Raw genomic sequence first — 26,763 nt, 5'->3', positions numbered from 1 at the left:
GTTTATTGGGGATTAGATAATCGTGTCACATATTGAGAATAATTATAAGCTATAGTAGTTTAGATGCATTTTAAATATTTCATATTACATTTTGTAAGTTTTTAGTTGGCAAATATAACTAAAATTTATGTATGTACAAAATATTTCATCAAACTATACTGTAAATTGAATAAAAATAAATTATTTAGATCGTAAACAATTTAAGTAATATTCATTTCAGTCGATCTGAAAAGTGTTCTTCATAGAATCCAATCCCAATAATGACTATAATTATTCTTCTTGACAATATAGTATTATCTATATTTCCTTTTTTACAATCGGTGCAGTTTTTGTCACGAGATATTTAAAATAATTACAGCCACTGCGATGAGGATCGTTGTTGATTGATGCTGATAACCTGAAAGAACAAGTAAAAATTAATTAATTAAATTAACAATTCTTGGTATGCTAAAAGGCATTTATTTTCTCAAAATTGATTCGTGATCGTAGCATATGGCTCTGTTATGCCGAGGCGAGCTAATCTTTAGCAGCTTTCAATACTATTATAATAATATTTTTATTCGTTTCACCAGTGGGAGGCTCCTTTTCACAGGATGCCAGCTAGAGTATGGTTACCACAACGGCGCCTTTTTCTGCGTTAAGGAGTAGTGTGTAAGCGTTATTGTTTTTCAGTAGGTCTAAAGGGCGTTGTTGCTAGTGAAACTAATGGGAAAACGAGACTTAACATCTTATGTCTCAAGGTGACGAGCGCAATTGTAGTGGCGCTCAGAATTTTTGGGTTTTTCAAGAATCCTGAGCGGCACTGCGTTGTAATGGGAAGGCTGTATCAATTTCCATCAGCTGAACGTCCTACTCGTCTCGTCCCTTAATGTTTATGAAAAAAATTAAACTTCAAAACTATTTTACTATTAATAAACTATTATCATAACCAGTCGTACATAATATTTATAACAGAATGCAGTTTTTTATCCTAAAAGCCAATGACGTTCTATACATATGGACATATCATTCGCAGTCTGATAACGGAACGGAAACAGTGTGCTCATAGACAATGTAAGCACACTTTTTCCCTGAGTGTAAAAGCGCTTAAATAATACATTAACGACTCAAAAATAAGACGATGTGACTTATCATCGGTAAGGTTATTTTATTTACATAATATTGATATGCAAAAACCGTAAGTAATTAATCTATTATTAATAATAAAACCAATATTTTTTCATTAAATATGGTCCAATAATTATTGTCAAGTCCCCAGACAAGACCCGCTTGTCAGAATGTAAATTTAAAATACGCAGCTGAAACTGAAATAGTGTTTACATTGCTGCGATTGACCAATAATATTTTAAACAACTGGAGTAAACGCAGAAATGTATAGACATAGCTGTCGAAGGTAATTATGGTGTCATTTGTGGTATTCCACCTTCGCACGACACGCCACAAGTTAGGTTATAATCCTCACCATCTGGATGTGTGGCGGTCCTCCACAGTGCGGTATTCAAGGAGCTTTCTTCCACGTACTACAAAGCTGTGGAATGAACTTCCTTGTGCGGTGTTTCCGGGACGATACGACATGGGTACCATCAAAAAAAGCGCGTACACCTTCCTTAAAGGCCGGCAACGCTCCTGTGATTGCTCTGGTGTTGCAAGAGATTGTGGGCGGTGGTGATCACTTAACAAGAGGTGACCCGTACGCTCGTTTGTCCTCCTATTCCATAAAAAAAATGTGCCATATTTCGGCTTTGATTTTGTATGAGGTGCTATGTCTAATATATAGATGTCATTGCTAAAAGCAAATAAAATTATTGCTCTAAAATCAACTGACACAAAGGTGGCTTGTGTATTTATTTTTTTAAAAGTCGATACGTATTGCTAATTGTTGCGTAACTATGAATTTACTGAATCAACTTTGAATATTCAACCTTTCGCAGAATAGTTCTCGAAATCGTACAATAAAATATCAAGAAGGGTGTTAAGTTTTGCGAATATGGAAGACAAGGGTAAATCCCGGAGGATATAATTCATTATCAAATATGTTCCTATCGTAGGAGTGATGTGCTGGAACGCATGTCAAAATAACAACTGATGAAACTTTTGAAAATGAAGATTGGTTAGGGTATATTATTGTGGCGGTGGTGGAATTAACTCTCCTTGGAATCAGTTAACACCCATGACCTTTTTGGCATTTATAATAATAAAAGGCTATTTATAATCAAAAATGATTATTTTAGAATTATTTTTGATGTGATTTCTAATATACTTGATACTACTAACAATTCGGAAACAAATGTCGCTCTGAGAGAGAAGAAGCGGCGCGAGAAACTCTCCCAGGATAATTTTTTGTGCTCTTTTTAATAAAATATATAATATTTTACTGATATTGCTATTGCTATTGCTATAAAATAATCATAATCTAGTCCCAGGCTATATTTTATGAAGTAGAAAATTATTGGGGTGCACTGAGCATTCAAATTCAAATATTTTTATTCAAAATAGGATATAAAATCACTTATTGAAAGTCAAAAACTACCACCCATTCCAAAAGGTATGCCTCAGACCTGAGAAGAACGGGCGCAACAAACTCAGCGGGCTTCTTTTTTATATTATAAAAATATGGTTACAATGTAAAATCGTACAATAAAATGTATCATATATAGTTGTCAGTTTTGCTTGTAGATATATATATTTATGAATTTATGTGTTATCCTAATATATTTTAATCTGTTAAATAAATAATTAAATTAAATTAATCATATGAAGTTAACAAGATTTGCTTTTAACTGGATCGGTATACTTTATATATTTTTATTTAGGCCCATTAATATATACAGAATTAATGTTGATCCCATTTTTTCTAATATCCAAGCTTGCAAAATACAACTTAGTAAAATTGTAATGTATACCTGAACCTCGCGTGGATTTTGATGATCCTGTGGGCTTGTATGTTGTATTGGGTGGATCTGAAACAAAATAAATAACGTTGGTTAATCATTACCATCGATATTACATTTTTTTTGATAAATTGTTAATATTTTATCTTATCTTAATCTTAAAACATAAATCGTTATTCATTATCATCATCATCATCTCAGCCGGAAGACGTCTACTGCTGGCCAAAGGCCTCAACCAAAATTCGCAAGGACTATCGGTCCTGTGCTGCCTTCATCCAACTTATTCCGGCGATCTCGACCAATTTGTCGGTCCATTTTGTGGGGGCCTACCAACACTACGTCTTTCGGTACGTGGTCGCCATTAGAGGACTTAATTACCCCTGCGCCATCTGTTAGCTATGTGCCCTGCCCACTGCTACTTCATCTGGGTTATATCAGTGGCTTTAAATAAACCGTTAAATATATATAATTATCATGCATTTTAAACATACCTCTATAAAATATATCTCTTTTTCTGCTGTAGTAGTTAGCAAGAGGCACTTGCATATCACAAAGTACCTCAACCGTTGGAGGAAGATGCTCAATTTTGACCACAGCACTTGTAAGTGCTGTGTATCGAGCATCAATAAGGTTCACCGTTGACTTGGCGTTCAGTGGTCTGGAAATCGAAGCACCATTTTAATCAAAATGCCAATAATAAAATAAATATGAAGTAAATTAATTTTATAATAAAAAAACATGTAAATATAATTTAATGGAGAAAGTATAATCATCATCCAGCTGATATAGACGGGAGACGTGTACTGATGGATAAAAGCCTCCCTAAAGATCTCTACGATGATCGGTCCTTCGCTGCCATCATCCAACGTATTCTGGCGATCTTGACCAGATCATCGGTCAAACTTGTGGGTTGCATACCAACAGTGCATCTTGCGGACGTGTTCGCCATTTGAGGACTTTTCTACCCCACCGGCTATCTGTCCGTCGAGTTATGTGCCCTTCAGTTTCGCAATTATTTCAAAAATATTATATTCAAAATAATTTAGTTTTTCAGCACTAATATTAAACTAATAGGAGTTCTTATTTCAAAGTGAAATAGGCTATAAGAACAGCACAGCTTTCTCTGAATTCAACTTTGTAGGGATTAGAGGAGACCATTTGGTTAGTGCCTCATGGGCAAACTAACTCCAGGAGAGTGTGCAGCCGTGTGCAAGATGTTCAAGTTGTTATCCAACTTTCGTCGGGCATCCGAATTATTTAGACTAAACTGTAAGGTAAGCAGGAAACATACGGGCCATATTTTGCACAGAACAAAGTAATTTTAAATTATTATTATTGTCATTTAGATGTGAATGCTTTACTTAAAAAATATATTATTGCCGGTTACGTAATACGTTCTGGGTATTAAACTTTTGTATTTTATTCTTGTAATTATTTTTAATGAGTCTTAAAAATTCACTTTGTAAGAAGCATCGTTAGCAACAATTTTGTTATTATGTTTCTTTATACATATAAATAAATAAATTAATATTATACTTTTGACAAGGTAATGAACTAGAAATTAGTTACAAACGAGCTTATGGATCAGTTGATTGTAATCGATCCACTACTCTTATGAAACACTAAAGGCATCAAAGGCGTCTTGTCGGCCTAATAAGATATCAACATATGGAAGTATTTTGCAGATACCTACATATAATGTCGTATCATTCTGGAAAAAAGCTTATTTACAGTAATTTGTAAACGCTTCTAGTTGATTATATAGAATTCGATGAATGCAGAGGTTAGCTTATTAAAATATTATTTTAATTGAATACTAATATTGTTAAAGTATTGGCCCGTATGTATACAGAACGCACTAGTGTTACGTAGTCTTAGAGCGATTTAGGAGAGTCGTCAAGTTTCCTAGATGTCTGCAACGGATTGTAGGAATCAATGAATATCAACTGAGATAGAAACTTCGAAACTTACTTCGGATATTTATCCGAAAGTAGTTGTAAAATATTTATTTACAAATACTTTTAAAAGTGGTGGACAGTAAAAGTGAAATGGAGTTGATATTTAATTCTTTCTTCTTGTTGATTTTATAAAATACTTTTGTGTATTATATGTATTCCTACTTGGTATTGGACCTCAAATAACAAATTTGCAAAACAAATAACATTTTATAAAAATTTTTGAAATAAGAATAACGTTGCCATGACGACACAATATTCCACATTTACTTTAAAAAATTTATCAGCCAGTCTTCGTTCATCTATACTCCCTACGATGACCGAATCCCCCGAAAATATTCTTTTCTCAATAGCTGTCACTAATTACTTCTTTTAGTCCACTTCGTTCTCTGATTTCATTGTATCCCTGTCATTCAAATTATTTCCTCATGTTCTTCAGCCTAGAGAAACTCTCTAAGAAGAAAGCGATTCACTCGATTGTATGAAACGTGCAGTTATTGATAGATTGACAGATGACGGCTATAATCTTGTAATAAACGGAGATAGCCGAGATGCACTACATTTAACTGTTCACTTTCAAACTTAACCGGATTATACTTTATCGCCAATCGGCATACTCTAATTACTACTATTGCAAACTTCTTTAAATTTGAACATTTACTCAGGCAGTTCCGCTTCTTATTACGTAGTATTTACATCCTCTTTGTCTTTCACTTATTGCCTCTTTCGTTCTCTAACATCATTGTATTCTTCTAACTCAAATATTTCCTCAGTTTCTTCCCTCGTCTCTATCGCATTCATTCTTCTATGTCCACAGATAGCATTCACAGTTAATTTAAAAACATAATTAAACTCGTAAACGTTATATTGGAGTGAGAGGCTTTCACCCTTTTCAGATATGTGAAATAAATTTGTATGTATCAATACACAAGCTTTAATTAACAAAATGAACTCATAAATCACGTTATCACTTCAAGTACCACAACATTGTGACATGTTTTAATTACGAAGTGTAATTATGAATAATATGCTATTATAATTTCTCGTATAATAAACAATCATTAAACGTTGGTTATTTTTGCGATAATTAATTAATATCTACTTGATATTGTATTGATAATTTGAACAATATGTTATTATTTCCTGATTTGTGCATTGAATGTTGGTGATACGATGAAATGATGTACTAGATTTCCATGTTTTGATGTTACTGTTTTAAGCTCTACAAACAAGAACCTGAATGCAGGGTACATGGAATTTATAGATCATACATTAACATAAATGACTTAGATTAGTGATTGGTCTCCGCTGTGCTCCAACTTGATACCGTACTACATAAGAAAAATAGGTTTCTTATTACGGCAACTTTAATTTTGTAGTGTGTATTAGTTATATTTTGTAAAGATGCTTGTGTACGTTTTGCATTCAATGGCATCTTTAAAATTTTGTATTTACGCTTCGAATTCTTCTTTAAAATTACTGATCCCAGTGTCTTTCTTATTTCTTGTAGTATTATTTTTACAAAGTTTTACATTGCAACCTAGTTATAGGCATATTAGTTACAATTATTAGCAAATTAAAACGGAACATGTGGCACGTTAACGTCACACATTGTTCGAGACTGGCTCTAGTACGCCCACTTGGGCGTAGTATTAGGTCCCGCAATTTGCGACTACGCTTGCGGTATGTAGTTGGAGTGCAGTGGAGACCAATCATTAATCTAAGATAAATTAAATTGATATAGGCTTATAAAAAAGTCAATTAATTTAGTAACCATATAAATTTATAAGATTTGGTTATTTATTTCATGTTACTTTTTAGTTTACTAGCTTAAATAAGTTTAACTTTATGTAATATGTAACATACTGTATAAATAATATATAATATAAACAAATTTACAAAAATTATCTTGCCCCAAATACCTAAGCCTATACTATGGGTACAAGACAACGATATATTTAATACAATATACTGACTGATACATACATAAATACATATAAACATCCATGACTCGGTAATAAACATCCATATTCATCATATAAATAATTGCCCCTACCGGGATTCGAACCCGGGACCTCTAGCTTAGTAGTCAGAGTCACTAACTATTCGGCTATATGGGTCGGCTATTGTTTTAGTTTTTTATTATCTTATATCTCTTTCATAAGTTAATTTTAAGAATTAATTAAAAATTTATTTTCATCTTTCTAAATATTTTGTATCATTTTCTTAAGAGTAGTGTCTATAAGCAATTCGGTTAAATTTTGTAAGGAATTTGGGTTTTTTGAGTCCATCGTCTCAAGGAAGGCTTCAATCTTCTCACGGTTTGATAGAAGTAAGATATTTACGTAGCCAAGGGATTTGGGTGAATAGTTTGGCCGTGGAGAAATTTGCTCTTTTATTTCCTACTTTACGGTGGGCATGCCTCGTCACTGCGAGAAAAGTAGGGTGCGTGGCGGATTTTATATTGTTATAGCTGGCAACCCCGTACTATTCTGTAGATTGATACATGTTTGATAATATTCTATAGCTGTTAGTTATTTTTCAGAGATAAACCATTCTTTACCATTTGCCAGTACAAGTTTTTGAATTTAAGTTTGACTATACTGGTGATAATAATATCTTTTGCACAGGATGCTGGCTAGATTATGGGTACCACAACAGTAATATGTAAACATTATTGTGTTTCGATCTAAAGGGTGCCGTAGCTAGTGAAATTACTGGGCAAATGAGACTTAGCATCTTATGTCTCAAGGTGAACAGCGCAATTGTATTGCCGTTCAAAATTATTGTGTTTTATTCTTGTGCATTCAAATGGAAAGGAGTATCAAATACCATCAACGTGCTCGTCTCATCCCTTATTTTCAATGGCAGATTATTTAATTAGAATTCAAACATAGTGTGATTATGTACATTAGTGACATTTTAGGCTATGAATATATATATATATAAATTATATAGATTATTGACTTTGACTTTATGAGACGACAGAGTAACAAGTTTTAGTGTGAAATTTTAAACTTATTTATTTTTACATTAATTATAAAATGTTTTTTTATTTTTATGTTTCATTAGAGAAATTATTTTACTAGATTATTCTTTTCATATTATATAACATAATTAAAAAAGGTAAGGTTCCTGGTAAAAGGTATAAATACCTGTTTCCAGCCATAATAACGAGTTCGGGCTGTGGAAAGACTCCCTCCACGGAACAAATAATATTTAAATATCCATCACTCAGCCTGTCCATTATCATGTCAAATCTTTTCTCAGGAACTGAAAAATAGTAATAAAATTATATTGTATTTGCTAGATAGACATTGTATTATAAATAAAAGTAATGTTTCTTATTCAACAAGACATAATCGTCTGTAAAAATATATAGTCTGACTGTATTCAAATTTTATTTAAATTCAGACTAACAATCACTGATTAAAATTCAAAATTAAACTAGCTGACCCTGACATGTTATGTACATAATAAATAAAATACTGTTTTTTTATGAATTTGTTTATAATATTTCATAATATCAAGAATTATTTCGTAAAATATGCTCCCTTTTTGTTATAATGGAATTGTTTCACAGCAGGAGTATCAAACCGTGCCTCAAAAAAATCTCTCAAAGAAAATATGTACATCCAAAACAAATAGTGGATATAAAAATAATTATGTGTCCCAAATCGAAATAAAAACTATCCTATCTCTCAAGTTGGACTAAACTGCACTCCATGAAGTAATCCCCATTAAAATCCTTTCATTAGTTTAGGAGTTCACTGGAAACAAACATCAGGACACTGGATCTATATATATGAAGATATATGAATAATTAGATAAAAATACCATAGTTCTGAGAAGAACGGGAAGAATAAATTCAGCTAGATGTTTTTAAAGGAATTATATCACTACTACGACAACTTGCAGTCAACAGCCGCACAGTCAACCAATACCGTGTAGTGGAGACTCCACTGCACAACTAGATACCGCAGGCGTAGTCGGAAATTGCGCTTACTAATACTACGCCTAAGTGGATGTACTCGAGCCAGTTTCGTCACTCACTGACGTTGACGTGTTACATGTTCTGTTAAACTTTGCTAATAATTGAAACTAAAATGCCGGGTTGCGTAGTAAAACCTTGTAAAAAAATACTACAAGAAATAAAAAAGTCACTGGGATCACATATCATCAATAAGTATTTTGTATTTTATTACTTTCACAGTTTACACAATTTGAAAGACGCCATTGAGTGTCAAGATGCCACGCACACAGCATCTAATAGTTGCCGTTATAAGAAAGCTAATGTAGTGCGGTACCCAGTTGGAGCGTAGCGGAGACCAATCATTACTCTAATACCAATAAACAACTTACAAATTATGATAATATAGCTCAACATACAGTCATAAAACATGGCAAATACAAAAATTCTATTTTATAAGGAAACTTTTCACTCTGTAAGTTTGCTACACAAAATCATGCTTCAGTAATCAAAACCAGTATCGCATATTGTAACGGTACCCAATAAACAAAGGTTGAACAGGAAAGCAATATGCAAAGAGGCAAGAGCTCTCGTAAAGGCAATCGTTATTGCAGAGGTTCCTAATGTAGATGTCGTCAAATTGCAGCGTTCGTAGAGAGCGTGTTTTTGGAACAACATCCAACGGTTTGGGAACACGCAGACTGTAATGGATACCCGCAGGTGTGACAAAGAATTAAATTACTGGAATATAAGAGTTTTAGGAATAGAGCTACTGTTTTAAATTAGTAATAATAAATACAATTAATGCGTTCTATGAGATGCGATAAGATTTTGATGAAAAAAAAAGCCCGGTGAGTTTGTTGCGCTCATTCTTCTCAGGCATTCATTTTGGAATGGGTGGTAGTTTTTTTTAACTTTCAATAAGTGATGTCACATCCTATTTTGAATTAAATATTTGAATTTGAATTAAAATACTTTGATACTTTGGTTGTAAAGTTTATGTCTATAATGTGTACTTCGTTAAATAGTTCAAATATTGGGAAAGCTTTAAAATTGATCAAATTATCAGAAGCGCATTGACTGGCTCTTTGAGCTACGATTTCTTTTAAATCGTTTAATTTTGGTATCGGGTAGTATATGCATATGATCGTCTGATTGTCATAAATTTATCTCTGTATATATATGAGTTTACTCAGTTTATAATTTTGATTCATTGAATTATATGTTCATTTGAGACGCAACGCATCTCATAGAACGCATCCTATCTTCATATATGAAGTATATTTAATAGTTATGAAATGAGAAGGACTACTTAAACGTACATGAATATACTAGCTGTCCCGACAGAAGGTGTTCTATTTATAATAAAAAAACTCTAATGAATTTTGTAAACTCCGTTCTTAGCTGACACATACTCTACAAAAGGGATATTTGTAGCGAATTTCAAGTTTCTGGTCTTTATGGTTTCGGAGCTATCGTGATGAGTCAAAATATAGATGAAAATATCTTGTCTATACTTAATATTATAAAGAGGAAAGATTTGATTGTTTGTTTGTTTGCATTGAATAGGCTCAGCAACTACTGTACCGATTTGAATATTTCTTTCACTGTTGGGAAGCTACATTATCCCCGGGTGTTATATGCTATATTACATTTCCAAAAAATTAGGGATCCCTACTAAAAGTCCAGTAATGTAACCCAAGGTATAAAAATACGTACGCGAACGACGTCGTATAACACCCGGGGATAATGTAGCTTCCCAACAGTGAAAGAATTATTCAAATCGGTTCAGTAGTTGCCGAGCCTATTCAATGCAAACAAACAAACAATCAAATCTTTCCTCTTTATAATATTAGATATACAGAACAACGTCTGTCGGGTCAACTAGTAATATATAAAGATATCACACGAACACTAAACAGAAATGACACATCCAGTTACACAAGATCTACGCTATGTCTTGTAGCTTCAAATATTGATGGATTTTATGTTATAAGGCAAATCGGTCATTCGCATTCCATTAGCTTCCCTTCTTTCAGAAGTTTATCGGTTTTGTTCATTTCACATTATTGAATAATCAATGACGATGACTCACTATAAACTTTTATTGTTCGTTAAACTAAATCTTGCGCAAGATCATGCAAGCGTTATCAAATTTTATGTTTTCTGTTTGCCTTGAATTTTGAAAAAAACACCTACTCTAACGGATACAATATACTATCTATAGATAGGGATAAATTACTAATTTCCACTGTCAGTAATTAGGTGTCAAAAATGTGAAGCTGACCAAATATACCCTATAAGTCATTCTTATCGCCTTACGGCCGTTCCCAATATTCAATCTATCTCTTACTTGAGATAAAAATCGTAACTATCGTTGACTTTTATGTCCCAATAAACTTATCGACGTTAACTCACCTTATCCGTACACGCTGTCTGTCAATGGGACGTTTATGGAAGTTTCTATGGAAATTGCAATTCACGCGTCCCAATATAAGGCGATAAGAATGACTTATCGGTTACATTGGGACAGCTTCAGATTATTGACAGCTAATTACTGACAGTAGATGCACAGTAGACATATGTGTCTATTGTGGCAGTAATTTATCTCTATCTGTAGATAGTATATTGGGAACGGCAGTAAGAGACACGATCAAAAGAGATTACAAGTTATTTATTGAATGATCAAAGTTGTAAGTTGAAGTTTGAAAGACTTTACGTCATGTTTGATACATGGGTTCTTAGATAATAATGCTGTTATGATCGAGAAACTTCTATACGCACCAGTGAGATATGAAATCGATATTTTTTCATTTCAGTAAAAGATTCAAGTTTGAAATATTGTATTCAAATTCAAATATTTTTATTTAAAATTGTATTTAATACGCTTATTGAACGTCAAAATCTACCCATTGGAAATTATGTGCCTGAGAAGAAAGGGCGCATGAAACTCAGTGGGCTTTTTTTTCGTAGTAAGAAACAATTACAAAAAAAAACGTTTGTTAACAATTCTTCTAATTTGTATTTATTAAACTATAACTGTAATTTTATTTTATTTTCTCACCAACAACCAAATTTACCAAACAGCGAAATCTTAAAAATACAGGGGATACAAAGCTTTTGGTCGTGGATCACTGCTGCCTGTGGTAGGTTATAAAAAACCTGTATTACTGGTCACTAGGATTTCACTTATAGACAGTGACTAAAAAGCTCTAAAAATCAAAGGATAGAGGTAAATGTGTGTGTAATGAGAGAGAGAGAGTGTGTGTGTGTGTATGTTAGGGAGAGGCACGGTGTATGTGCAACCATGCGTGCGATAAGGTATTCTCGGTCTCTTCGACATTTCGTAACACATTAGTTTTGTAATTTTTTTGGGATGTTGGTAAAGCATATACGTTGGTTAGCAAAATAATAACTTAAAATTCGATTGTCCGTCATATCACTATAAAACAGCAGTTTTCGTAAACAATTTCTGAATATTAGTTGTTTAATACAACTCTGCCTGGTTGGGAAGTTTACCTAAAAGCGGTGATTATGTAAATTCCCTGAGAGACTGTGATATCAGGAGAGAAAGATATCAGGGAGCAATTTCCGCCTCGCTATAAAGTTACGTTCGATACAAACTATCGACTGAAATATTAAATATGGGCAAACTTATAAACTGCTTGCAAGTTTAACATAGTAAATGTGTTGGTTGAATGAGACGAAATCCAGTTGTGGTACAAATTATCTGCACTTTTATGTATAATTATTAACTAGCAGACCCGGCAGACTTCGTACTGCCTCAATCTATATATATAAAAATGAATTGCTGTTCTTTAGTCTCGCTAAAACTCGAAAACGGCTGGACCGATTGGGCTAAATTTGGTCTTGAATTATTTGTGGAAGTCCAGAGAAGGTTTAAAAGGTGAATAAATATGAAAATGTTTGGAATTAAATAAAATCAACAATTTTGTTTTTCCTTTGATGTGTCCCCCGTGGTTCAGAAATCAAATTAAAAGATATAGCATAAAATTAATAACTAATATAATAATAATAAATATAACTGTGGAGCCATCACTCGTATACAAATAAATTTAAGTATTATAGTATTGAGTGTTTGAGCTTTGTTCGGCATCTGAGCTGAGACTTATTTATTTATTTATTTGTTAAGGAAACAAACTGATATAAAACTATAATAAAAAATGAAGTTAAATAAAATATTAAAATTACAATATTGGTATATCCTAGAATAATTTCACTGGAAATACAAAATAATACAAATACATATATATAAACACGAAACCAGAACGATAAGATAAGTAAACATTAGAATATTTAGTACAGCGAGAGACATACTGGTGGATTTGATAATGAACGATACGAGGCTTAAGGTAAGGACAGTAATTGTTGTTTTAACTTAATCTTAAACGAAGCAATAGTAAAATACAAAAACAGGTCGACAAACTTATCTCAACACCATTAAGTAGTAGAAATTGTAGCACACCGTAGTCGGCTACGTGGAATGATGACATAAGCCAAATTGCTAATAAATATAAAATTACTTTAGGATCAGATAGAGTAACATAATAGTAATGATAATAATATAACATTATTGCAGGTAATGAAATCCATAGTACAATAAAATCAAATACAAAGTTACTAATTAATAAACATAACGTCAAAATAAATGCTTTCTACGAAACAGCGTAAACGTTTTGAAGTCCGGACATAAATGACGTAACGTACGTACGCTGTATTGCGTTCAACGTGTCAACTCCTGCATTGGTGTACATTTCGGAGGGACTTAAAACGTAACATGGAAGACGGTGGAGAAGGCCTTAAGGCGACACTAAATGCCAGCGACCTTGAGCGATATGAGTTCACGGCTGCCGGCCCGCCATCTATGTGACAAAGCCAATATTTTCAAAATTCTTGCGTGGAAAACAGTTTATATGCTTACAATCCTCGTTATTCACTACTAATCTGAATAAATGAACCTACACAAAAAAGTAAAATCTATAAGAATAACTTTTCTGAGAGAAGTACCAAAAAAATGCGTCACGCCATGCCAAAAAACTTGTTTAACTTCAAAGAAAAGTGGTAGTCCAAAAAGGCTCGGCAGTGTTAACTATAACCAAACAAGCATGCAAGCATTAGCAACCTACAAATAAGACTTAAGGATATGTGTAAAAGGATTACGTAATGTTCATAGCTCGAAATGCTATACTTTCACCACAAAACTTGTCTAAAAACACTATGTTTGCGTGTTTTCTGCTTACTCTTCGCCTAAACCCAAAAACCAGTCCATAACTCAACTAACATTAGTACTATCACTAGATATATAAGACAAAGTCCCCCGCCGCTGTCTATTTGTCTGTTTGCTGTAAACTCAAAAACTACATCACCGTTTTCATCAATGGATAGCGTGGTTTTAGAGGAAGGTTTTTAATGTATAATTTGTCTAGTTTTTGGATATATGAATGGTATTTGCTGGAAAAAGTGTGGTGTCGGTAAAAAATAGGCTGAGCTTTCAAGTAAAACGCTGTCGAAACCGTTTGAGATATAACAAAATAATGTAACATGGAATTGTGTATCTTGTAAAGGTCCACAGAAAAGTCTGCGATGGCACATGTCTATCTATTAAGGATAACATACTATACATTTTTCTATTGACAGAGCAGCGTCTCTCGGGTCAGCTAGTTAGCTTATAAACTAAATAAACTTATACTATTACTAAGCATGTAAAATTATAAAGTTACTAGTACTATGTTATCGTATCATTATTATTATCAAATCAAAATCAAATCAAATCAAAATCACTTTATACATGTAGATCATAGTTTCTCAACCTTATTTTGCTCACCGCCCACTTTGAGAATATGTTTTTTTCTAGAGTACTTTCGTGTATTTTTTTGCCTTTTTAGACTATATTTTTAATCTATCCACGCCCCATCTGCGCTATCTCAATACCCCCTAATTTTCTCAGGGTCTTCTACTGCCCCCCCCGAAAGTTTCAAACGCCCACAAGGGGGCGTTATCGCCTACGTTGAGAACCTATGATTAGATCAAGAAAATGACACACATGAATGTCAAAAGTTTGTTTTTTACATTTACTGCCACTTCGGAAATGGTTGAGCTTTCAGAAATCAACATTTAACAACAAAGAACATCGCTTAATTTTTTAAGTACTCACCAAATATGGTCATAGGTTTTGTCTTCTCATCCTCAGCCAGGAAGGTGGAGACCACACAGGTATAGTTGCCAGTTAGCTCTGTAGTTGGCTGACTGATGCGTAGTGCTCTGTGCTGAGTGTACGGATTCCGTGACACTTTGAATGACAGATCCAACTGAAAATTTCAATGATAAATACAACTTGAATCCTTAGATCATTAGACTATGACATCTGTGAAAACGTCGAAAAAAAATTCAGCTTAGTGTTAACCTCTATTTTGAGCAATGCACGCACACTATCACAAAGTGTCTGACTTTAGTGTGCGTGACAAGCTACGTGTTATAATCGCCATACGTACGTCACGTTGTTTTGTGCGCATACGTTGCTGAAAATAGAGGTTAACAGTTCACCGCTATTTTTTTGAAGTATTCACAGGTGTCATAGTCTATCGAGACGTATAAATGACTAGATTTAAAAATACAATTATTTTAATAAATTGATTTCTTCAATGAAGAACATGAGAATAATTGTATAACGTAATATAGAACGCATCAAGTTGAGGGTAATATTAACCTCACCATTTTTTAACTACTATAATGTATGTACATTATAAAAGTATATTGAAAATGACCGACGGATTCATAACTACCCACTTTATACAAGAGAATCACTAGAATCCCGAATGCTTCAGTTATCCATTCCATTAGTGCAGTTTATTTATATTTAATTTATAAATTAAATAAGCATAAAAAAAAGTTGCTTGTAAAAATAACTGGAATGTTTACTTAAAAAAATAGCACTTTTTAAAGTTATGGACTCAAAATATGCTTAGATACAGCCTAGCGGAACTCTCGAAACACTCGATTGTATGAAACGTGCAGTCATTGATAGATTGACAGATGACGGCTATAATCTTGTAAAAAACGGAGATCCACTACGTTTTAAGCAACTGTTTTCTTTCAAACTTTGACGGATTATACTTCGTCGCCAATCGCGATACTGTAATTACTACTATTTCAAACTTATGTCAAAGCACGTTTCACACTAAACTAAACTTAATTTTTTATTTTCCCGCCTCTTATTACGTAGTATTTACATCCTCTTTGTTTTCATCTATCTAATTAACACTCACATATATTAATTATACAATATCAATAATCTATCTAGTTTTATAAAAATTGTGAAAATAGTATTAAATTATTTAAAAAGTGTTAATAAAAGCAATTAAATCGCAATTTACATTTCATCGGAGCCATTGGTTAGCGAGACTTATCTCGTCTATGTTTTTGTAACCCATCTTTTTACGACGCGAATTCGTATAGTACAGGGTTTCACTTTTTGGTCTGTGGTAGCCTCGGATCGTAAAATGAACTTTGTCGCCAAAGAAGATTCTAATTTTACTTTCATGCTACGATTCCTTAGAGAAATCGAAAGCAATATCTCTTAGTGCAATATTCAATAAACTGGGATTTGTAAATAGTATTGAATATCCATTTTGGAATTAACTTTTATGACAATCACATCAAAGTTATTTTACTAATGATCAAAATAGGAATCTTTTCTGCTAAGTTTGAAGTTTGGTACGGTTATTAGATAATACTATCAACTATATTTTTACCAACTTCTCGATATATGGAAGTTGGTATAAGAAATTTATATATATTTGTTTACTTGCGATGAGAGAAAGGTAAAGACAGCGACTTAAATATATCGATGAAAATGTTCTTAATATTTAAATTCAAATTTCTTACATAGAATTCATATTTTTTTGGGACTGTATTTCGGTCTGAAGGATGTAGCTACTGAAAATACTGGGAAAATGAAACTTAACAACTTATTTCTCAAGGTGACGAGCGCAGTTGTAGTGCCGCTCAGAAATTTTGGGGTTTTTCAATAATTCTGAGCGGCACTGCATTGAAATGGGCAGGGCGTATCAATTACCATCAGCTGAACGTCCTGCTCATCTCGTGCCTTATTTTCATAAAAAAAAATATTTAGATACCCGGTTGACAGACAGATAGACGGAGTCTTAGTAATACGGAAACCTTAAAATTACTGCTATTATTTATATAACCCTTCTAAACATATATCACGTATAAATAAAACAAATTAAATTTAAAATTGTACCTTGTCCTTCAGAATGCCTAAGGCCTGTGGTTTCTGTGGCGGTATCCATTGGTAGACGGGCTGAGAGCGACCGTTGTAGAACCACTTGAGAACGAGTCCCGTGACGTTGCTAGTAATGTAGTCACAGTCAAGGGTGATCGCTTCTCTGGTACCAAACTGCAGCACTTCAGGGACCCTCATGTTTACAATGCGGACTGAATGAACGCCTGGAACGAAAATTGAGTTCTGAATATTCCGCTAGGGAAATGGTTACTATTGCGGGGTTTTCGTCTTGAATTAATTCAAATAATATCTCAGTCTTTTGTAAAGAAGTTTATTTAAGTCAGTCAACAGTACAGACCATCTCAATAGCGCACTGTGAGTCATGTTTTGAGTTTTTAGTTTTGTTTATTTTTTTTTCGCGTGCATAAGATGCCCCGTCGAAAATAATAATTAAACATTCGTGTAACTTAAATATAATTAAGTAAGAATAAAGACGTTTAAAATATATGCATTTCCAATCATCTTGGATAAGACGACGTATCTGGTATACGTGGTATAAGTAAGGTAGACTTAGGGCCTCGTTCACCATGTCCAAGTAAAGCTGTTATTACTAACTTCTCAATTAACGTTAATTGGAAGCTACATGCTATGAGTATCTTTTGCCAATTTCACAAGCGAGAATTATGCCTTGAGTAACTACTGATTGGTTAAGTGAGTAATGAATCTATCACACTTCATATTCGTTCAATTTTACGTCAAATATCACTTGTCAAACGTCATTGCAGATTGTCATTTAGGATTTTGTTGAATGTTGAGCGTTCATTTCACTGTTTAGCGCCCGCTATTTGTTTACCTTTGAAACTAGAATGCATCTGGAAATAGTATAATACAGTTTTGTTATTTAGTGGTTACTAGTGTGAAAATAATTATTATGGATCAAATTAAAAGAGAGAGAAGTGCATACCTTACACGAGAGGGATATTTTGGTATTATTAAATAGAAATATCTTGGAATGTAAATAAACACATAGGTTCTTGGTATTTGTTCCATGGAAGAATAATCTAACTCGTCCAATTGATGATCAATCAAATCGAATAAATCCATATCTAATAATTTATTTTTATGATTCCTCTGAAATTCATTGAAAGATGCATAAAACAACAAGTGATAATAATAGTAGGCACATAATATGCAACTGTCAAGTAACCGAGCTAATTGGCAGAAGATGTGGCAAGTTAGTTACGGGACAGTTAATCTTAAGATTAGTGTTACTTTAAGGTCGTGAAATTCGCATGTTATGTTACTATTGACTTTACTCAGCTTACTTGATAGTTTACATGAAGTGAAAGAGGGCCTTAAACAAAAAATATAAATATACATCTTACATCTGCATTCTATCAATTATTCATTAGATATACGAGCTTAAAATTTGGGATAAACCCTGCGGTAAGCTTGATTTTTAATGTATGTTCTAAGATTTATTCATATATTATTATGCTTTGAGGTTTAATTACATCCATGAAAAATTTTCACAGTTTTATTCAAAATATTTGCCAAAAACAAAATAAATCTTTGAAAATTGATCAGTTTGCTTCCAGACTTCAAAGGTGTACTGAATTGGCCATTTATTAAAAAAAATGTTGATAATATTCTCAATACAACAAGGTTATAAAACAAGTAAGGCTAGCCAAATAATTATGAGATATAAAGCCTTCAAATCGAAAATAAATATCAAATCGAAAGTCAAACGTTGTAAGGAGCTCAATAAATTGGAATATTCCACAAAGTAGTTGGCGGAAATCCTCCGGGATATTGAGTAATTGGAACGCTGAGCGCAATAATGTCACGGGTTTACTGAAGAATATTAAAGAAAAATTATTAAAAGTTTGTTGCCGAGATTGGTTTACAATACTTTTGGTGTTAAATTTTAAATATCCCAGGGGAATGGAGAGGGATGAAACGACGCTGTAATCTTCCAATTGGAAAGCGTCGTTTTGTACTGTTATTAAATTTAAGGATCCTAGAAAAAGGTGAGGCTTTTCTTAGGCTTATGATCATAATATTTCTTATTTAAACCATACTGACTTGCTTTTGGTAAATATTTTATAAAGATATTCTGGCCGGGAATTTTCGACTTATTTATTTATGACAGGACGAGCTGAGCAGGACGTTCAGCTGATAGTAAATGATACGCCCTAACCATTTCAATGCAGTGCGACTCAGAATTCTTGACAAACTCAAAAATTCTGAGCGGTACTACAATTGTATTCGTCACCTTAAGACACAAGCTGTCAAGTCTCATTTGCCTAGTAATTTCACTAGCTACAGCGCTCTTCAGCCCGAAATACAGTAATGCTTACACATAACTGCTTCACGGCAGAAATAGGCGCCGTTGCGGTACTCATAACCTAGCTGGCATCCGGTGCAAAGGAGCCTCCCACGGGTATTTTGTATTATTACCTTTGCCTTGATGAAGATTGTTCTTAGGCTTTTGATAATAAGCACACACTATTTTCATTTTATTTTATAATATAATGTGTTCTTGTACCACCCGGACAGGGTTAAGAGCGGTTTCTTATCTTCAGAACACACGCGTGAGGTTTCAACCCTTCAGCTTATATTCTAAGCGGATACAGTGGTCCATTTATTTTTGACCAGAAGCATGGCATAATATAATCTTGTGCTTGTAAGGAGTTCTTGAAAATGACGTACATCCAACCATCTCTTAATTTACACTTATCGAGTGAAATTTCCAAAATTCCCTTCTTAGTGCCCATCTAGATTAATCTCAATAACGATATATTGAAATTAAAAATATTTGAAGTCTTAACGAGTGTAATTTATTGTCAATTTAAACATGTCTGAATAATATTTATAGTTACTTAACACGTTTCAATGATTTTCCAATAAGCGCGATCATGGGTAACTGAAGTTAAGAGAAGTTGAAGGAAATCCGGAAAAAGTTTCGGAGCTGCCTAGTATCTACATGCTACATACAAAATTGGCACTTATTTGTTGTAATATTAAGATAGATTATGTAATGTAAGCATCCTCGTTTATATATTGATAATTATTTATTCTTATCTAAATTGTATAATTTTATAACCCAAGAATCACTCAAAAAGTTTCCATACCATACCTTCTAGGAAAACGTATTCATATTGGTATGATAATGGATGGAATGTACATTATTTATAATATAAAAATATTATGCTGGCGGTGATTTCTTGTTACAAATACGAGTACTTTGATAGCCTGAGATACTGGCTTAGTTAAAATACTTGCTTGAATATTAAACTTGGTTATAATTTGCACGTAAACAATTAATTTAAAAGTTTTTTGTGGTCATATGCAAATGTAACTTAAATGATATTTGGAATTATTATAGTATTTATTTTCTTCTTATTTGTACAATTACGTAAACTTCATCGTGATATCTGTTATATTCACTGGTAATTCTATTCACGGAGAGTGATAACCTCAACTAGATTCTGCATAGTTACAGAGAAAAGGGTTATTTTTTTTAATGAAAAAAAGGAACGAGACGAGCAGGACGTTCAGCTGATGGTAACTGATACGCCCAGCCCATTACAATGTAGTGCCGTTCAGGATTCTTGGAAAACCCAAAAGTTCTGAGCGGCACTACAATTGCACTCGACACCTTGAAACATAAGATGTTAAGTCTCATTTGCCTAGTAATTTCACTAGTTACGACGCCCATCAAACCGAAACACAGCTTACACATTACTGCTTCACGGCAGAAATAGGCGCCGTGATTGATAAGGCCGGTATCCTGTGCAAATGAGCCTCCCACTGGTATAGGGGCATAACTATAAGGGTTATACTTAAGACATTTACGCTATACGCTTATAACAAGACTAAACGTAAAATTCACAAAACAATATTCGCGCAATCTTAAAACAATGTTACATTTCAACCATTACCATTTTTAAAGACTAATATTCTGGCACAAAATTGAAAGTATATCCTTCAGGGCACATTAGGCAGTCACTGATGCGAGAACATCATTATTATCGAAGTCAGGTGAATTGTTTCGCGGTTTCATAAAATCGAGACGAAAAAATTCAAGTAAATTTCCATCTTCAAATCTTGAATCACCTCAATGAGTTTTTCATTTATGATAATTGTTTTTTGAATTGAGTTTTTATTTGTATTGTATCTTGATTAGAAGGAAAAAAGAGAAATAATTTATTGACAATTTAATTAGTTTCAAATTATTGAAAGTCAGTGGGAGGTTTCTTTGCAAAATAAGGAAAAAGGACTGGGTTAACACTAAGAAGGAAATGTATATACGATGTATAAAATATGCTTTTATAACATGATCCCAAGATATGTACAAAACAAATTTGTTACAAAAATAATTGTAAAACAATGCATGGGTGCTAAAGGTTACTTTCTTAATGATGGGGAATGGAGCGACCGCCCACAGGCTGTTAAATAATAAATTAATTGTTATTATTGCCATAAATAAATTTATTGTACGATATTATATTGCAACTATATTTTTATTAATAAAAAAGGAGCCCGCTGATTTTCTTTCACCCGTTCTTTTCAGGTCTGAGACATACTTTTTGATTGGGTGATAGTAGTTGACGTTGAATAAGTGATTTAAATCCTATCTATCTATATATATAAAAATGAATTGCTGTTCGTTAGTCTCGCTAAAACTCGAGAACGGCTGGACCGATTTGGCAAATTTTGGTCTTGAATTATTTGTGGAAGTCCAGAGAAGGTTTAAAAGGTGAATAAATAGGAAAATGCTACTAAATTAAATAAAAACAACAAATTTGTTTTTCCTTTGATGTGTCCATTACATAATTTCTATGAGAGAATTTATTGACGCACGGTTTGACAGTTCTGCTGTGAAACAATTTCATTACGACAGCAGGGTGCATATTTTACGAAGTAATTTTTGTTGTTATGATATATTATTGACAAATTCATATAAAAACATTATTTTATTTATTATATACAGAACAACGTCTGTCAGGTCAGCTAGTTTTGAATAAAAATATTTGATTCTGAATGGATGGGTGCAACCACTGTTTGAGATTCGGTTTCATGGGTGCCGTAGCTAGTAAAATTACTCGGCTAATGAGGTTTAACATTCAAAGTGACAAGCGCAATCGCAGTCCCTGTCAGAATTTTGGGTTTTTTGAAAAACTCTGAGTGCTACTGCAGTACACAGGGCGTATCATTTACCATCAGGAACGTGTTGCTGGTTTTTCACTTTTCAACCAACTTCATAGAAGGAGGAGGTGCTTTTGATAATTCTTTTTTTTTATTTGAAAGATGGTGCTTCCCGTGTGGTCCAAATGTCCATGAGGAAACCAAGTTATTTGTTGTATTTAGATTTGCATATATAGCTCTAAGCAAATAATTTTCGGACGATCTTTTACCGTTTTGTGACCCTTAAATGTGCGCAGAGTATTTGACTGGGTCACATAGTACATAATATATTAAATTATTATTATTATTTATAATAGACTAAGCAGCTTTCCCTGATGCGTCTCTATCATTTGCCATATCTATCCAAATGTTTGTCCAGTCTATTCTTAAACTGATTAACAGATTTTGATTTAACCACATCCTTGGGCAATCTATTCCACATATGAACGACTCTGTTGGTCAGAAAGTGTTTCAATGGATTTGATGATGCTAATTGATATTCTAGCTTCATATCATGTCCCCTTAGTCTAGGATTGCTCTTCCTTGGAAACATGCTCTCAAAATTTGGGACATTATAATAATTATTTAGTATTTTGTATGTTTCAATTAGATCGCCTCTTTCTCGCCTGCTTTTGAGGGTGCTGAGTCCAAGCTGTGTAAGTCTTTGTTCATATGTAAGATTTTTCAGTTCCCTAGGCAACTTAGTGGCTCGCCTCTGTACCCTTTCCAACAATTCAATATCCTTAACAAAATATGGATTCCAGACCTGAAATGAATACTCCAGTAATGGTCTGATATAAGTTTAAATTATTAAAATTTAGATTATATTATTGAAAGTTATTTAAATATATAATAGTTTTATTTGAGGTGTAATCACTATTGGGATGTGATAACAATTCGATAAGGATTTTGTATATTCCATTCCATTGTAATAGCGATTTTAATACTAAGGAACATACATTATTAACATTAAAAATAGAATCAAAAACATCACCGCGAATTCAGTACGCTCACCCTGATGTAGGACCTCCGAACTTCGGAAAAACCGTGAATGAAGCTGTTTTAGACTTTATAATGTCTCACGAAAAGTTGTTTTTTCTTTTTTAAATAAGTCATTACTTTAAACGTATCATCAAATTCAAATCATGTTCGGAGTTGAAGAAAGAGGACTTAGTTCCCGCTGGTTTCTATAGTAAGTTAATTCAAAGCATTTTTTTTCAATGAAAATAAGGGACGAGACGAGCAGGACGTTCAGATGATGGTAATTGATACGTTCTGCCCATTACAATACAGTGCCTCTCAGGATTCGTGAAATACAAACAATTATGAGCAGCACTACAATTGCGATCGTCACCTGAGACATAAGATGTTAAATCTCATTTTCCCAGTAATTTCAATAGCTTCGGTGCCCTTACGACCGAAAGCCAATAATAATTATACATAACTACTTCACGGCAGAAATAGGCGTCGTTGTGGTACCCATAATCTAGCCGGCATCCTGTGGAATGGAGCCACCCACTAGTAGATATGCCTATAGTAATTTCATTAGAGCATATTCGGCTTCTAATAAACAGTGGTAGCATTAGTAATCTATTATTCATATACACATTATATATGTAGACATCGAGGGTTACTCCCAAGAGACTGGTCTAATACTAAGTGATATCTCCATAACAATCTATGTATTAGATCTTGAAATACACAGCCCTTGACAACACTATAGAACTACACTTGGCATGTATATCGACTGTTGATGCAAACAGACATTTCCAGGCACTTGACTGGAAATTGTGTAGCGCCGGTGTAGTATGGACTAACTGACTCCACAATAAACTTATTTATTTGTGATTGAGCAAAGGTTTAAATTATATTAGTGATTGAGTTTTTAAATAATTTATTATCACGGCGAGCCGCTTCAAATTCGATACTATAGTGAGGAAGAATTGATAATTTTTTTGATATTTTCCTGTTTATCGCGTAGTTTTATACATAATTGGTCTCATAACGAGAGATCTACAAAGCTCTTTTAAGCTAATTTAAAAATAGTTTAATGGTATGTTTGTATGTCCGCCATTTAATAAAAAATATACATTCAATTTGGATGGATATATTCAATTTTAAATGCGTATTTCTTAGAGAAGCTTATATATGTATTAGGGATTTTTTTTATTTCAGAGCAGGCAAACAGGCAAGAGGCTCACGGGATGGGGAGTGATGAGGCAACCGCCGATGAACATCCGCAACAATAGGTGTCATGACATGCGTTGCCGGCCTTTTGAGATGGGAGTATGCTCCTTTCTTGAAATGTCTGATTGTCAATCTTCAGGCTACCAGTCAAGGATACTTTCCCAAATTTTTATTCATTAAAAAAAGATTATTGTCACGGTGTCTTTACTTCTACATAAAAGTATCAATTAAAAAACTGTATTCGATAATTTAAGCAATATTTTCAGCTCCCCCTTATTTTTTCTAGGCAAAATCCGATTTGAAACCTATCTTGTGCATTCTTAATATAAAAGTGTATATATGGGTGTTGGTTTGTAATAGTAAGTCAAAGATGACTTACTTTACCAACGATTTTCTTGCCTGTTTCCTCCCTATAATCTAACTTATCTTCGTAATCCTTAACTTTAATATTGTACAAAATATTACTTATCAAAGAATGTTAGACTTAGTTCGACTCGTGACCATGTATCTTGCGCTCGCTTATGATACTGCCAGACTCATATCCACAAAGCAATGTAGTTTGCGACTGCTTACGATACAGCCATGATTAATATTTCCCAGCGTAGTTACGTGCAACAAAACCGCGAGATTCTCAGCAGTTTGTGCACAAGTCATGCTCACTAACTTGGCTAATATGCGCTGTATGCAACCGCCACTTACAAGCTTAGTTTTGCCTCTCATTGCCCTCATAAATTTACAGGATTGGCTTTTATTTGGTGGTAATTTGCAATTGTTTATAATAACAAGTTAATTCAATAAGTTAACACAACAGTACATTAGTATTGCATCCCTGTTAAGTAATAGTATGTAGTTTTGTAAAAATATATATACATATTTATCTATTTATAATCGCTTATAAAATGCTCACAGAATACCTTTATTTATTTTTAGTGTATGTGGATGATGAAGCTACTGTACTCAATAACTTTTGTATTAATTTACATTTACTTTTTTGACTTACACGTGTAAGACATTGACTATTTGACGTTTGAGTGTGTCTGTTGCATCATTTTACATATTATAATATTGTAATTTGGAATGATTTGTAAATCGATGTACTTAAATGTAAATCATGATATAAAAGAGTGGCAATGAGTTTCTTGCTTCTTCTTTTCATTAGCTCAACCTTTTACGAATTAGCGGTAGATTCAATAAGAATTTTTTTTTGACATTCATAAGTGTCATTTCCGTGACCTACGTGAATAAACTGGTTTTGATTTGATTTGATTTGATTTGATTTGATATCTGTTCCATATGGGTGCATTTTACAGATGTGGTCTTTTTATGCAGTAAAATTAATTTCTTTGTATAATTTTTTAAGTTTTACATAAAAAAAATGAATATTATCAATTTACAAACAAATTAAATAAATTGGATCTAATAAACTTAATATTGCTCAATGTGGCTTAAGAACTTTCATTTAATAAAAATTATAAAACTAATTTAGCAAAAAAATTACATTTTTTTGTTCAAACAAAACAAATCTTATAACTATATTTACAATACTAGGATTACATACAATTAAAACTATCATTACGTGGAAGCGTACCAAGAATACTGTCAGAATTTCCACGTTGGGTAGCTAGGCTGATCCATTGAAGGAAATAGCTGCCAGCGCTTGGGTTGTCAGTAGTCCTATTGAAGCGAGAAGATAGTACTTTGTACATTCTCCGCGCCTCTTGGCCCCACGGGCCAAGTGTCTCGACACCAAACGCCACAAAGGTGTTAGACTCACTGAGACCAACATATCTTTATTATATAAAAAAACCCTTAACGTAAATGTGACATCCGCTCTCAAGAACTCGAATGATGAAATGAAAATAACAAAATATACATTTTTTCTCACCAAGTTTTTATCACAACAAGCTTAGCATCCTATAGGTTTCATCAATTTGATTAGTAGCCATATCTTCCGCTTGGTTTGAATTAAAATATTGGTTATTTTACAATTTTCTATGATCAGAAAATGTTCGCACCTTTTCGATTTTTTAATTCCAATATAGTTACTCGTTTTTATGATATGGTGTGTTCAGATGATGGTAATTGATACGCCATGCAAATTACAATGGAGTGCCGCTCAGAATTCTTGAAATACCTAAAAATTCTGAGTGGTACTACAACTTCGCTCGTCACCTTGAGACATAAGATGTCAAGTCTCATTTGCCCAGTAGTTTCACTAGTTACGGCGCCCTTCAGACGGAAACACAGTAAGTAATGCTTACACATTACTTCTCCACAAAAATAGGTGCCGTTGTGGTACCCATAATC

The 26,763-nt window shown here is 33.3% G+C and overlaps 1 protein-coding gene across 1 annotated transcript in view; it reads right to left on the bottom strand.

The window, feature by feature from the left end:
* Window positions 1-252: 252 nt before the first annotated feature.
* The window catches only part of LOC126975877 (uncharacterized), a 43,802-nt gene continuing 17,291 nt past the window's right edge, over window positions 253-26,763 (bottom strand). Inside the window, exons 2-7 of the mRNA XM_050823969.1 lie at window positions 17,098-17,303; window positions 14,992-15,145; window positions 8,002-8,119; window positions 3,383-3,549; window positions 2,904-2,960; window positions 253-397 (exon numbers count right to left, since the gene is read on the bottom strand). Coding sequence (XP_050679926.1) covers window positions 333-397; window positions 2,904-2,960; window positions 3,383-3,549; window positions 8,002-8,119; window positions 14,992-15,145; window positions 17,098-17,303 — 767 coding nt within the window. The 3' untranslated portion in view covers window positions 253-332. The remainder of the gene's footprint in view (window positions 398-2,903; window positions 2,961-3,382; window positions 3,550-8,001; window positions 8,120-14,991; window positions 15,146-17,097; window positions 17,304-26,763) is intronic.

Source organism: Leptidea sinapis, chromosome 38 (assembly GCF_905404315.1).
Source record: "Leptidea sinapis chromosome 38, ilLepSina1.1, whole genome shotgun sequence".
Taxonomy (NCBI): Eukaryota; Metazoa; Arthropoda; class Insecta; order Lepidoptera; family Pieridae; genus Leptidea; species Leptidea sinapis.
This window is presented reverse-complemented; position numbering and strand designations above follow the sequence as displayed.